The 12,677-nt window shown below is 64.3% G+C and overlaps 2 protein-coding genes across 2 annotated transcripts; both read left to right on the top strand.

Moving 5' to 3' along the window:
- The first annotated feature begins 2,579 nt into the window (after nt 1–2,579).
- On the top strand, nt 2,580–7,790 carry LOC141952232 (uncharacterized). The gene is made up of 10 exons (XM_074889426.1): nt 2,580–2,590; nt 2,947–3,316; nt 4,294–4,398; nt 4,783–4,851; nt 5,054–5,209; nt 6,003–6,594; nt 6,733–6,827; nt 6,965–7,056; nt 7,173–7,287; nt 7,456–7,790. Exons 2-10 carry the CDS (start codon nt 2,957–2,959, stop codon nt 7,774–7,776), a joined length of 1,905 nt encoding a protein of 634 aa, XP_074745527.1. The 5' UTR covers nt 2,580–2,590; nt 2,947–2,956; the 3' UTR covers nt 7,777–7,790.
- A 13-nt stretch (nt 7,791–7,803) lies between these two features.
- Nucleotides 7,804–12,283, top strand: LOC141952313 (glutamine-rich protein 2-like). The gene is made up of 11 exons (XM_074889629.1): nt 7,804–7,816; nt 7,878–8,059; nt 8,286–8,360; nt 8,670–8,834; nt 8,991–9,112; nt 10,024–10,089; nt 10,343–10,444; nt 11,037–11,190; nt 11,375–11,462; nt 11,619–11,726; nt 12,065–12,283. Exons 1-11 carry the CDS (start codon nt 7,804–7,806, stop codon nt 12,262–12,264), a joined length of 1,275 nt encoding a protein of 424 aa, XP_074745730.1. The 3' UTR covers nt 12,265–12,283.
- Nucleotides 12,284–12,677: the final 394 nt, after the last annotated feature.

Here is a 12,677-nt window from a genome sequence, read left to right as displayed (position 1 = left end):
CAGGATCTGGGATTCCCTCAGTGCCACCTCCAGTGGGATAACTGGGAGCACTCAGAGCAAACTGGTCACCACTAGAATAGAGCCAGCAGAGGACCATCTTGTACCCCGGGAGGGGGGGTCAGGCACTGATGGGCTTAAAAACACCCCCCACCCCCTGGGACTAATTGCATTTGCAGGATTTGGCCCACCTGGGGCTGAGCCCTTTGGTGCGTGTGCGCGTGTGTGTGTCCCCAGCTCACCCCCTCTCCCACCCACTGTCCCATTTGCTGCTGCTGGGACCCAGCTGCACCCTATAAACACCAACCCCCCCCCCCCCCCCCCATGAGCACCCAGCCCCATGTCCCTTTTTGGGTGCTGCCTGTGCTGCTGGAGCAGGTGAGTAGCCCCAGCTGGGGCATTTTTTCCCTTTTTTCCTTTTTCCTTCTGGGGGTCTCCCTGTTCCCTGGTGGATGATTTGCTGTTGTGCTTTGAGCCCCCCCAGCCCTTGCTGCCATCTCTGGAGCTGCTGCGTTCCCATTTTGGGCTTTTTTTTACCCCAGTTGCTTGGTGTGTGAGCAGTGTGGCAAGGGGGGAGCCGTGTTCTTATTCAATTTTAATTGAGTTTGGATATTTAAGCACAAAGCCAGGGGCTGGTGCGTTGTTTGGAGTCGTTAGAAGGGGGGTGGCACAGCAAGTGGCTTGTGAGGTCAGGGCCTGGGGCTGAGCAGTGTCCTGGGCCTGGGGGGAAAGGAGTTGGTGGCCAGCGAGCCCCCACCCATGGCCCTCCTGCAGTGGGGGACACTGAAAAGGCATCACCCCCCCCCACCTCAGAGCAGGGTTTGCCTAAAAGCCTGGCAGCCCTGAGTATCGCAGGGCTGAGGCCTGGGGGCCTCATCACACGGGTGGGTGATGGCGCTGGGGAGGGGGCCACAAGCTGCCGGGGGGTGGGTTGCAAACTGCAGTATTTTGTGAGGGTGCAGGATGGGGTTTGGGCTGCACCCCAGGACATGGGGGTCCTCGCTGTGCTCACATGGCCCCCCCATGGCTCCGGGGTCTCCCCTTCCCTCTGCTCCCCCCTTCGGGGATGGCAGCGGTGGCTTCTGCAGGCAGAGCGCAGGCAGAGCGCGGGCAGCACGTGGGACTTGGCGCAGCCTCCTGGGGGGGGCCTGTCCCCACTGGTAATGCTGCGGCTTGGGGGGGGGCTCACGCCCATTCTCGGTGCCCTTGCAGGGATGTGCTCCCAGCAAAGAGAGAAGGCAGGGACTGTGATCAGAGACAGAGAGTATTTGTCGATCAGATAAAGGGCGAGGTGACAAGAGACGTGTGGTATTTGTCAGTCAGATAAAGGGTGGGAGCCTGGGTGTGTGCATGTCTGTCTGGCGGGATATACGCCAAGTCTGCGATTAGCGATATCCTGTGAAGTAGGCACAGAGATGAGCTGTGCCATGTAAGGGCCAAACCCCAGAGGGTCAGCAGAAGATAACGCAGAGGAAGACGACGACCCCCCTAGCAACAAAAGGCGCAGCCGCAGCCGAAACCAAAAAGGCCCCGTCAGCCCAGAACCTGAAGATTCTAACAAGAGACTGCCAAAGAGGAGGGGCGCGCGCCGTTGGCGGAGCAGCGACTCCCCGGCCGCCCAGCGCTGCTTTACTTGCTCAAGCGCTTGCTGAATTAATAAACTTTATAAGTCACTTGATTTGGCTTCTGAAAGTGATTTTCCCCAATTTATAACAGCTTAATTAAAGCAGCAGGCTTCTGCACCTGGGAGTGCTGTTTCTTCCTGCCAGTGATCATCTCGCCTTCACCATGTGGTACTCGCAGCGAAATACAAGTGCAGGACAGACTGTTTGGCTGATGAACTTGCTTCCCCCCCACTCCTCAGTGTTCTCTGATAGTCTTGTTTTATAAAAATTGTGGTTGCTCTGGGTTTTTTTCTCTTTTTTCTTTATTCCCCCCCGCCCCCCCCAAGCTGCAGATACTACAGGCAGCACTTTGATGGATCACTCGGGCTCGAAGATTTTTCCCAGTGTTTGAATACTTCCTGGGGCTGTCTGGATGCCTGTGTTTAGCTGCGTTTCTTTTTTTCCCCGCTCTCGCGGCTCTTTGCTTCGGTGCAAGGTGCGAGAAATCTGTGTGTTGATGCAGTCAGCAGCAGCCTTCCACCATTGCCACGTCTGAGGGAGAGGGTAAAATCTGTCATGCTTTTGACACCTCAGCCAATAACTCAATGGAGGTGCTTCCTTGCCGGGACTGGGCTTGTCTGGGAGAGTTTCAGGGGGGAGCAGGGTGCCGGACGGGCAGGATGGTCTCTGTGCACGGCGCAGCCACGGGCTGCAGGGAGCTGCGTCAAAATATTCGACGTCACCAGTTGTATTTTGTGTCGTCACAGTGGCAAAGGCAGCGGGGAGCCTGGGCCCGGCCCGCCGCCGGGGCCGCCGCGTCGCCTGGCAACGGGAGGCGCTGCGTTATCCCGCCCTGTAAACACGGGCACGTGGGCTCGGCCAATGGGCAGCGGGCAGCGGCGGGTGGTGGCCAATGAGGAAAGGGAAGGGGCGGGCTCAGGGTGAGGGGCGGGGCTAGGGGAGAGCAGAGCGGCGGCGGGGACGGACGAGTAAGGTTGGGGGTGCGGGCTCGGGAGAGGGGGACTGGGGGGACTGGGGGGACTGGGGGGCCCGGGGCGCCCGGGGGGCTGGTGAGAAAGTGAGGCGGGGGGCAGGGGCAGGGGCAGGGGCAGGCAGAGCTGGGTATGAGGCTGGGGGTGGCCGGGGAAGGAGACACCCCTCCCTCTCCCCCAGACAGCCCTGCCCTCGGGGGGTCACCGTGTCACCCGCCCCCCCGCCGCTTCGACCACTTTCTGTGGTGAGGAGGAGGAGGGCGGCTGCCCATCCCTCCCAGCCGCCCAGGTCCCCTCCAGGCAAAAGGGGTGCTGTCGTGTCCCCCCCGCTCAGGCTCTGTGTTTTCGGGCAGGGCAGCAGCCATGGCCGCACTCAGCCTGTCCCAGCTGCTGGACGTCGCCATCGGGACGCCCCAGGTCGGGGCTGTCAACTTCACGGCGCTGCACAGCCTGCTGCAGGCCGTGCTCAGGCACCTGGGCCTGCAGGACCTGCCTGCCCTGGGGCAAGGGCACAGCCCGACCCCCCTCCTGGGGCGGGACCAGCCCCCCGAGGCACCCCCCAGAGAAGAAGGGGGACAGGGCGGAGGCCCAGGCACAGAGTCGCTCACCCCCGCGAAGGACCCGCTGCAGGGGACCGTGAGCACTCCCCAGGACGCCTCCGTGGCTGCTGACGTGGGGCAGATGAAGATAAAGATTGAAGAGAATGAGAGCAGCATCTCCAAGGTAGAGGCTCTTCCCCGTTCCCTGGGTGCCCCCCCGTGAGACACCCCCTCCTCTGGGGTCTGCACCACCATTGTGGTGCCCTTAGGTCTGGTTTAAGCCTGAGCTCGAGGTGGTATGTGGGGCTTACACTGTGGGAAAGGGATGGAGTTTTGGGGAGAAAGAGCTGGGGCTGAAATGCTGCTCCAGTTGCTCTGGGTTCTCCCCAAGTTGCCATCAGCAAGTCGTGGGTCCAGTAGAGCACCCGGTGCCCTCGGCTGCAGCAGCCAGAGGCTCAGCACCTGTGGAGATCCAGCCCTACCACTCTCCATCCCTCCCTTCCCCACTCCTGAGCCACAGCCAGGTACGGCACCTGCTCCTCAGGCAGCTGAGAGGCTCCATCAGCACCTCATGGGCCTCATCTCCCAGCCCAAATCCCCTTGGCTTGCCCGAGGGCTAGACCCAGCCCTGGTGGGGACCGGAGAGGGGCCTCATCCTGCACAACGCTGAGCCGTTTGGGGCTGCGAGCATCCCCAGTGGGAAGAAATAAGCTCAGGTTCAAGGAAACGGTCACCTTGGGTGCTGCAGGGCCGGATCCTGCTGGGACTGGGACATGTAGGGAGAAGGCAGCAGGGAGGGTTTCCCCGGGTGGCTGAGCTCACCCTCCTCGGGGCAGGCCCCCCCCTGCTTGATCGCTCCCCGCTTCGTTAGCCGCGGTTGCCGCTGCCCTCGCGGGCCAGGCTGTGGTTGAGAGGGTGGCAGCAGCTCTTTGCCCTTTGGATCGGCTTCAGTAGTCTTGCACAGAGCCCGGTGTGGGGGGGCAGGGCTGGATCTGTCCCCGCTTACTTGGGCTGTGCAGTGGGCCCCCCCCGGGGCAGGGTTGGGGGGGGGGGGGGGTCTCTGGGGAGCTGCTGCCCCTTCTTGGCTGCTGAAGGTGTGATGAATGGTAAGTGCTGCCCGCAGTGCCCCCGGGACTCACCCCCGCCACTGCCCTCTCTCAGGCCGTGGCTCTCTCCCAGGATCTCCTCGAGGAGATCGGCGGGATGAAGGCGGCGCAGTCCCGCATGGAGGAGGACATTCGGATGATCCGGGAGACGCTTGGCATGGTGAGCTGCTGCCGGTGTCCCCAGGAGGCAGCTGGGCCCTCACCCCCCTCCCTGCCTCTGTGTCACCCTGCCACCCCTGCCCCACGGCCCTGGGTGTCACCCGGCGTGAAGGGTGCCAGGAGGGAAGAGCAGGAAGGGTGTCCCAAGGCTGAAGAGGTAACTGCATGCACCAACCAAAGTGACGCTAAGACATTTTTTAACTAAGCAGCTGTAAAGAAAGAAACATGGGTGCTAAGAAGGAGAGGAGATAAAGATCTACCCATGCAACACAGCCACAACCCTGCCTGGCATCCCTCTGTCCTGTGCCCAAGTTAATTTTCGGATGCTCCTTTTCAATCCTGCTCCTGTGTCTGGGCTGCCATCCCTCTCCTTGTCCCGCTCCAGGGGAATCTCCAGGACGCTGCCGGCCAGCTGCCGGCCCTCCGTGACCAGACGGCGTCGGACAGTGACATGGTAGGGCCGCGCGCACGCCCGGATCCTGCTCCGGGAAGGAGGCGGCTGCATGCCCGGGGCACCGGTGCACCCAGTCCCTCGGTGTCAGGGCACGGTCCCAGCAGGGCTGGGCAGCGATGCTGGAGGGGGTCAGTGCTCCTGTGGGTGCCATCTCACCCGGCTACGTGGCCAGGGTTGACCCCCTAATCCCTTTTCTCCCCAGAAAAAGCTGAAGGAAAGGCTGAGCCTCTACCCAGCCCCGGAGGAGGTGAGCAACATGGTGCGCTGGGAGGTGCTGGAGGATTGCCTGGTGGGCAGCAAAGCAGGAGGAGGAGAAGGAGGAGGAGTAGGAGGACGAGAAGGCCGAGGTCTGTCCGTGGTGAGTGCTGGGGCATCCCGGCTATGGGAGTGGGACTCAGCAGGACCGCAGCCCCCGGGGCCTCGGCGGAGGTTTGCTCAGCACTTCTCTTCCCTGTGCATCCCGCCGGGAGGCAGGACCTGGCACCAGCAGAGCCAGGGCAGCTCCTCGGCTGCCCCAACAGAGACCTCCTCATCGTCCTCATCGTCTGTGCCACCGACAGCCCCCAACAGCCCCTCCGTGGGGCAAGGGAGCGCCCGAAACCCTTGGGGTGACCGCCCAGCCCCCTGTCCTTGCTCAACGTTGGGCAGGACCACGGCTCCCTGCCCTCCTGGTCTCTCTGGGGCTGGTAGGTGGGAGCCGGGGACAGCGGAGGGACATTTTGGGGCAAACCCCAGCATTCTGCACCATGAGATGGTTTCCAAATCCTACCTGGGGCTGCTGCTCCTGAAATGAAGGCGCAGCCCATTAGGCTGGGAAGCGGGTCTGGTCCAGCAGCTCTGGAGTACAGAATCCCATTGCTGGAGAGAAGAATGCCTTGCTGTTGTGTCAGGTGGCATCGGCAGGGGGTTTGCTGATCTCCAGGATCGGCTGCTGAAATGACTCTGCAGGCACAGAGGTGGCCAAAGGACTAAAGGGACTGGGGAGGGGCCGTGCGGCTGGGGCGCCCGGGGGTCCCTGTGGGTTGGGCAGTCTCTGCCTTTGGGGTACTTGAGTTTGGCTCCGTGAGCTGGGGGGTTTGAGGACAGGGCGGGTGGCCCTTGCCGCTGCACTTCCGCCCATAAACCTGCTCCCCTTTGCCTCCTCTTCGCAGGATGGCAGTGAGGGCCAGGCTGCCCCCGCCGAGCCCCCCACTGCAGACGTGGACACCCCGCATGGGGCAAGCTCAGCGCTGGGACTGGAGGGACCAGGGCCACAGCCTGCACCCAGGACCAGCAAAGGGACCAGCAAGGGGACTCCGCAGACACAGCCTGGCTCCCCGGGGACGCAGAGAGCACCAGTGGCCCCTGAGAAGGGGGCAGGTGCTTCCTCAGATGAGGCAAAGACTTGTGATGCCCGTGCCACCACCCTGGAGACACAGACAGGATCCCCTGGCATCAAGACCACTACGCTGGGGACAGAGTCAGGGGCCCCTGACAGCCAGACCTCCACCCCAGGGGCACAGCCAGGGGCCTCTGACACCCAGAGCGCTACCCCAGGGGTGCAGCCAAGTACCCCCAGCACCCAAACCACCACCCCAGGGGTGCAGCCAGGGATCGCCAGCACCGAAACGGTGGAGGCTCTCTGCCAGATCGGGCAGCTCAGCCACCCCTGTGCCAGCCTGAAGGAGCAGGTGGCCCAGCTGGAAGCCAGCAAGCCAGACCACGCCGAGCTTGAGAAGCTGCGCCTGCTCTTCTCGGAGGGAGGTAGGAGCCCCTGGGGGGGCTGGCAGGGGGGTGTTTGGCATGGGGACACCCTGGGCTGGGGGCTCGTTGTGCTCAGAGCCTGGCCTCAAGGGCGAGACCCCCTCTCACTGACAGCATGTCCCCTCGGACCACATCTAGACAAGGAGAGCATCACCAGCGTCCTGGCCGACCTCCAGGGCCGGGTGTCCTCGCTGCAGGGCCTGACCAGTGACCTGCAGGGCGAGAATGGGAAGGTGAGCTGGCAGCAGTCCCTGGGGGGGCTGCGGGGATGCCAGGGGGGAGTTGGGCAGGGAGGAGGCAGCTGAAGGGCCCCTGGGCTGGGACAACAGAGGGGGCTGTGCCCTGACTCATCCACCACTGCCTTTCCCAGATCAGGCAGCTGGAAGATGCCGTCGGAAAGCTGGAGGTAGCTGGAGCCAACTGGAAAGGGGATGTCAGCGACCAGATCACCCTGCAACTGGGGTAAAAGGACGGGACAGGGTTTCCTACCCTGCAGGAGGAGCCCGGGGGGACAAGGGACACCCCCTGAGCGGCCCTGTGGAGGCTAAGCCTGCCTGTGCCCCTGTCTCACTGAGCAGGTCCACGCTGCAGGAGATGAGGTATAAGCTGAAGGAGCTGGAAGAGCAGCAGGAGATGACCAAGGCCACGCTGGAGCGGTTGGTGGCCAAGACGGCTGACGAGCTGCAGGAGCAGGTGAGGTCCAGGGGCAGCGCTCCCACCGCCACAGCTCGGTGGGGTGGTCCTGGAGGGGTTTCCAGCCACATCCCCTGGCTGGCTGGGGCCATCGAGCCTCCACAGCACCCGGATTTGTTGACTGCATCCACCTCATCTCAGAGCCGACTCCTTCTCCCCTTCCTGCAGCTGGGCGAGCTGAGGGCGATGGTGGCGAGCACAGGGCAGGAGCAGGCAGAGGCGCAGGCAGCGTGCCCCGCCTGCAGCGGGGACATCCGCAAGCAGGTGGGGCAGCTCCTGCAGCGCTACGAGAAGCTCCAGGAGGTGGTGGACAATTTCATGTCGCAGCAGGCAGTGGGCAAGGTGGTAAGACGGCTGCCAGGGAGGAGCCAGGTAAGGAGATGCCGGCATGGGGGGCTTGGGAGGTTGCCAGCACCCCCCCAGCTGGTTGTGCTTCGCTGTAATGTGGAGGAGCCCCTCACCGCCTCCCAGATTGGTTCGTACAAGTGAGCAGCACGGAAGGAATTTAAAGCCTTGATGCAAATGTCCTGTTGGCACTGAGAGCCCATGGCCACCGGGCAAGTAAGCCGGGTCTGTCCCCACGGGGGCAGCCAGCCCCCCCTTGCACGGCACCACCTTGTCATCTTCCTCCCTGAAGCAGGACGAGGAGCTGCTGAAGCTGCTGAAGCGCATCCAGGCCACCGTCACGCAGGTGCAAGGGGACTACGAGAAGCTCAACTCTGTCACCGGGAACCTCCTGAATGACCATCACCAGAAGGAGAAAGATATGGAGGTAGGTGGCTGAAACCCCCTCGGGGTCAGAGCATCCTCCAGGCAGACCCCAGGCTGGGGACCACAAGGGATTTGTCTGCACCCCCCCAAACCTTGCAGCCCTGTGGAGGTTCAATGTACCTTTCCTGGAGGTTTGGGTGAGGTGGGGGGAGCGGGGGTTGCTCAGCTGGCCAGGAGGCAGCTCCAACCCTGCCGCGGTGCCATGGGATGCTTTTCTGTGTTGGAAGGCTCTGTTCCGGTCCCTGGAGAGGCTGGAGAAGGAGAAGGCGAACAAGGAAGACCTGGTGCTGGGGATTGATGTGGTATGGCCTTGGGGGGTCCTGGCACCACCCAAGGGGGTGCTGGGCAGGGTGACAAACACCCCTTGTGCCTTGGGGGCTCAGTGGCAGAACTGGCCTGGGGGAGGGAGGATTTCCAGACTGGCTGTGGCTCCTTCCCCAGGTGCCTCTGTCTTCCCCTGGGTCCCTTCAGCTGGTGTGACCAACCCCACGGGGGTGATGGGGCGAGTGGGGCCACGTAGCCACTTCTCCCTGTCCTCCTGCCACGAGCTGGCCCTGCCCGTCATCCCGCCATCCTTTCCTCACTGCTCTCCTGCCTTTCCCCGCTGCTAGAAAGCAGACAAAACCGCCCTGGCCGGCAAAGTGAGTCGCACCCAGTTTGAGGCGAGCATGGAGCGGCTGAATGAGATGATGCAGGAGACGCTGAGCCGGGTGACGGGGCAGGAGCAGGGCTGGCACCAGGTCCAGCGGCAGCTCAGTGAAGAGATGGACTCCAAGGTGAGGGGTGGCACGTCCCCGCTGCGCAAAACTGGCACCTTCGGGGCTTGGCAGCCTACGGCAGCGTCCCTCTGAGGATCCGCCCTCCTGGCTTTTCGTGGGGAACATGATGTCCCAGCCCGGGGCAGCTGGCTGAGGGTGTGTGTCTGTCCGTAGCTGGACCGCCTGGAGCTGGGGCCTTTCCGGCAGCAGCTGGAGGAGCACTGGAGGAGCATCCTGGAGCAGCTCAAGGAGAAGGAGCCGCTGACGGAGGCTGACGATGCAGCTGGGATGAAGAAGTGAGTGCGATGGGGGTGGCGATGGCTTCTGCTCCCACCGGTAGCAGGCTCCCGATGTTAAAGGAGGCACGAGGAGGGGGACCTGCAGGATGGAGCCCTCCCGAACCAAAACTGGGATGTGGGTGCAAAGGTTTTCTGGAGCAAGGGTGGGGAACGGCGACTCGTCCCCCTGGGCAGGGCTGTGACACGCGGCGCCGCAGAGCTGGGTTGTGACCTGCCCTCCTGGCGAGGGGCGGGGGGGTAATTAGCGCTGACGAAGTGATGAAACCGGTGTGAGGGCTGGTTGGGATGGCAGCTACGGGTGCCTGCGCCCTTCGCCTCCCATCCCTGCCTGCCCTGGGCAGCCACAGGCAGCTGCCAGGTTTCGGAGGTGCCCGCAGGGCCGAGGCGAGCGTGTCCCTGTCCTCGGGGCAGCTGTGACAAAACTCATCCTGAAAAATGTGGGAATCCTGCATCCCCCAGGCCCGGCGTTTGTACCCCAGCAAGAGGTACAGGAACAGCCCCGTTCTGTCCTTGCTGGTACCCCCAGTTCCCATGGGACTGGGGTGCTGTGCGTGCCTGTGGGCGTAGTTCCCATAATGGTGGTTTTTGGGTGCTCCCCTCAGTGGATTCTCCGGTGCCTAATATGAGGTGGAGCTTTTTCCCAAGCGGGAGCCCACAACCAACTGCTCTCCCCCATCGTAGCCCCTTGATTTTGTAGTCAGCCGGTGGGTTGTGACCTTGGTGGGGTGGGGTGGGGTGGGGTGGGGGGTAAGCCAGGCTCAAAACCCTGCGGTTCCCCCCGCAAATACCATAACTCATTACAATGAAGTGCCCAGCACCTTGCTGCTGCCTGCCAGCTGCCTGCCTGTGTGCAGGCAGGGCTGTATCCCCCCCCAGGAACTCACCCAGGCCTTTCCCCCCCCCGCCAGGCAGCTGCTGGCCCATTTCCACTGCCTGTCCTGCGACCGGCCCCTCAGCATGCTGGCGCCTGGCCCGTGAGTACCGTCCGGCACCGGTGCATCGGGGGGTGCGTGGGTGATTCGGAGGGGAGATGGGTGCTGGCAGTGCCCCGCTGTGCCCGGCACGGGGGTTAGGGTGTCTGCCTGGGGGGGTGCAGCCCTCCTGAGCCCCTCCCTGGGGGCAGTGGGATGCCAATGGGGTACAAGCCTGTGGGTTTTGGGGCACTGCCCCGAGCTGGGGTGGGTCGTGTGTCCCCTGTCACCCACCCACGGCTCCTGCCCTCCCCAGGCACATCGCGGCCATCCCGTCCAGGCCACCGCTCCCCCCCCACCTTGCCGGGCGCTCCCATACTGTCGTGGAGCTGGAGCAAACACCGCAGCACAGCCACAGGTATGGGACACGGGGACCCGGCCCCTGGGGTGCAGGTTGGCCCTGCCCTGGAGAGGGAGAGCCCTTCCCAGGGTGGGGCTGAAGGGATGCAGGGGCGGCCTGGGCAGGGCAGGGGAGCAGAGATGTGCTGCAGAGGGGTCAGCTGTGCTTGTCCCCGGTCTGTGGCGTTTTACAGCCCTCCCTGCGCTGCCCTGTCTAGCCCAGGTCTGTGTCTCAGTGGTGCTGAAGCCACATGTGATGAGCTGTGTCTGGTCTCAGCCTGACCTCAGGCTTCACTGGGGAGTCAGCTGCCTCCTGTGAAACAAGTCACCGAAATTAAACACTGCAGCTGGGACAGCCCAGCTCCTGCCTCCCGCTGTCCCTCGCGTAGGGTGCAGGGACCTGCCATGGCCATGAGCAGCTCACCAGGGCCACGGGGAAAGAGCAGATCCAGCACAGCTGGACAGGCGTGGGTCTCCTTCAGCAGTCGGAGGGCACCCGGGAGGGACATACCCCACCGGGGAGCACCCGCAGCCCCCTCCCTGGCATAGTAGGGTGAAGCACGGGGTGCCACGGTGCTGGGTGCTGAGCATCCCTGTGCTCCGTCCCACAGGGAGCGGGTGGGCGAGTGCAGGTACCCCCGCGTGCCGCGGCAATGCGGGGGCCGGCACACCCTCACCCACCCGCTGCAGCGCTGCCCGCACCCCCAGCCCCACCCGCCCAGCACCCCGCGGCCGCTCCAGCCCCACACCCTGCTCCCCATCAAGGTGAGGATGACGAAGGTAGGGATACAGCGGGGGCAAGCGAGGCTGGGAGGGTGATGCTGAGCATCCAGGGTGGGGGTGGGGGGATCCGTGCCTCAGTTTCCCCAGGGGGAGCTGGGTGGGGGGGTTTGCCTGGGCATGCTGATTTGGGCCCCGTGTTTCAGCCAACCCCCTCTCTCCTTCCCAGCACGACGAGACGGAGCTGTCGGGCCAGGATGGCCACATCTACAGGGGCCGGCGGGTCAGGCAGCTGCCTGTGCTCGTGGGCAAGGAGGGTACGGCTGGGCCACGCTTGGGGAGGGGATCTGGCGGGGGTGAACTGGGCAGTGGAGTGGGCAGGGTGCCCGCGGGGTGCCAGGTTTTCCCCCTTTCCCCTCCGTGCGTTCTCCCTGGCTCCCCCCAGCCCAGCTCCCTCTGCTCCCTCCTGCCAGACTTCCCCAGGGCCAAGCCCAAGCTGTCCCCGAGGCAGTGGGATGCCAAGGACACCAGCCGCCTGCTCTCCCGGCCCCAGAGCACTGCGTCGTCGCTCAGCCAGCCAGGTACGGCCCTGCCAGGGCACCGGGGTGGGGGGAGAGGGCACCCTGCTGTGTCCTGGTGGGTGGGGGCAAGCAGGGTGGGATGGGGGTTTGGGGTGGAGTGGGGTGGAAGCAGGATGGAGGGGGAGGACGGGAAGATGGGGCAATCGATCCCCATGTTGGAGCCAGAGCAAGGTGGAGGGACGTGGCGGGGTGGTCCTGGCCACTGTGGGACAACAGCCTGTCTGCTTCAGGGTGGGGGCCAGGACCCCGTTGCTGGGTGTCTCTGGCCAGGCAGGTGCCCATGGGCGGTGCCTGCCCCAGGGGCTGCAGGGGGGCTAACCCCTGCCCCTCGCCCCCAGGCATCCCCACCTCGCCAGAGCACAGGCCAGCCTCCTCCCACGGCCGCCTCTCCCAGGCACGGGGGCTCCTCGTGCCCCTCCAGCCCTCGTGGGACGGATCCAGCACCCCGGAAGCCAGGCAGGACCGGGGGTCCCCGACCGAAGCCCCACCACCCCGGCCACCGAGCAGGCGAGCAAGCATCTCTGGCCAGCAGCAATAAAGGGCGATGGGCAGCCAAGCACCTGCGTGGCCTGAGCGGGGTGGCCCTGGGCTGGGATCTTCCCATCATGCATAAGGAGGGGTCGCAGCATCCCTTGTCCTGCGGCCACGTGTGGCCAGAGGAGCTGAAACCAGCCCCTGTCCAACCCCCCTCCCAGGGTCTGCGCCGGCCCCGTGCTGCCACGCTCTCCCTGACACCCCCTGGCCTCCATGAACCCCTTTTTGGCCCCTGACAGGGAGCTTGTGGCCCCCAAAAGGGTCTGGGGGAGCCCACACTAAAGCAGGAGGATGATGACGCTCCGTTGCTGCTGAAGGTGGTGGGAGATGGGGACCGCGGTGGGAAGGGTGGCAGCAGGACATGGCTTTAACGCCGAAAGGGAATCCCCCCCCCAAGCCCGCTGGCTGGCTATCGCT

This window comes from Strix uralensis, chromosome 19, assembly GCF_047716275.1.
Source record: "Strix uralensis isolate ZFMK-TIS-50842 chromosome 19, bStrUra1, whole genome shotgun sequence".
NCBI lineage: Eukaryota > Metazoa > Chordata > Aves > Strigiformes > Strigidae > Strix > Strix uralensis.
Note: the sequence above shows the minus strand (reverse complement) of the source record. Positions and strands in the feature narration are given on the sequence as shown.

Bases quoted from the DNA above. Each gene is read 5' to 3' on its own strand.
- LOC141952232 (XM_074889426.1), top strand. From the start codon at position 2,957: ATGGCCGCACTCAGCCTGTCCCAGCTGCTGGACGTCGCCATCGGGACG. The intron at 5,210-6,002 runs GTGAGTGCTGGG...TCCTCTTCGCAG, and splicing joins AAGGCCGAGGTCTGTCCGTG to GATGGCAGTGAGGGCCAGGC. The intron at 7,057-7,172 runs GTAAAAGGACGG...CTCACTGAGCAG, and splicing joins CAGATCACCCTGCAACTGGG to GTCCACGCTGCAGGAGATGA.
- LOC141952313 (XM_074889629.1), top strand. The intron at 9,113-10,023 runs GTGAGTGCGATG...CCCCCCCGCCAG, and splicing joins GATGCAGCTGGGATGAAGAA to GCAGCTGCTGGCCCATTTCC. The intron at 11,191-11,374 runs GTGAGGATGACG...TCTCCTTCCCAG, and splicing joins ACACCCTGCTCCCCATCAAG to CACGACGAGACGGAGCTGTC.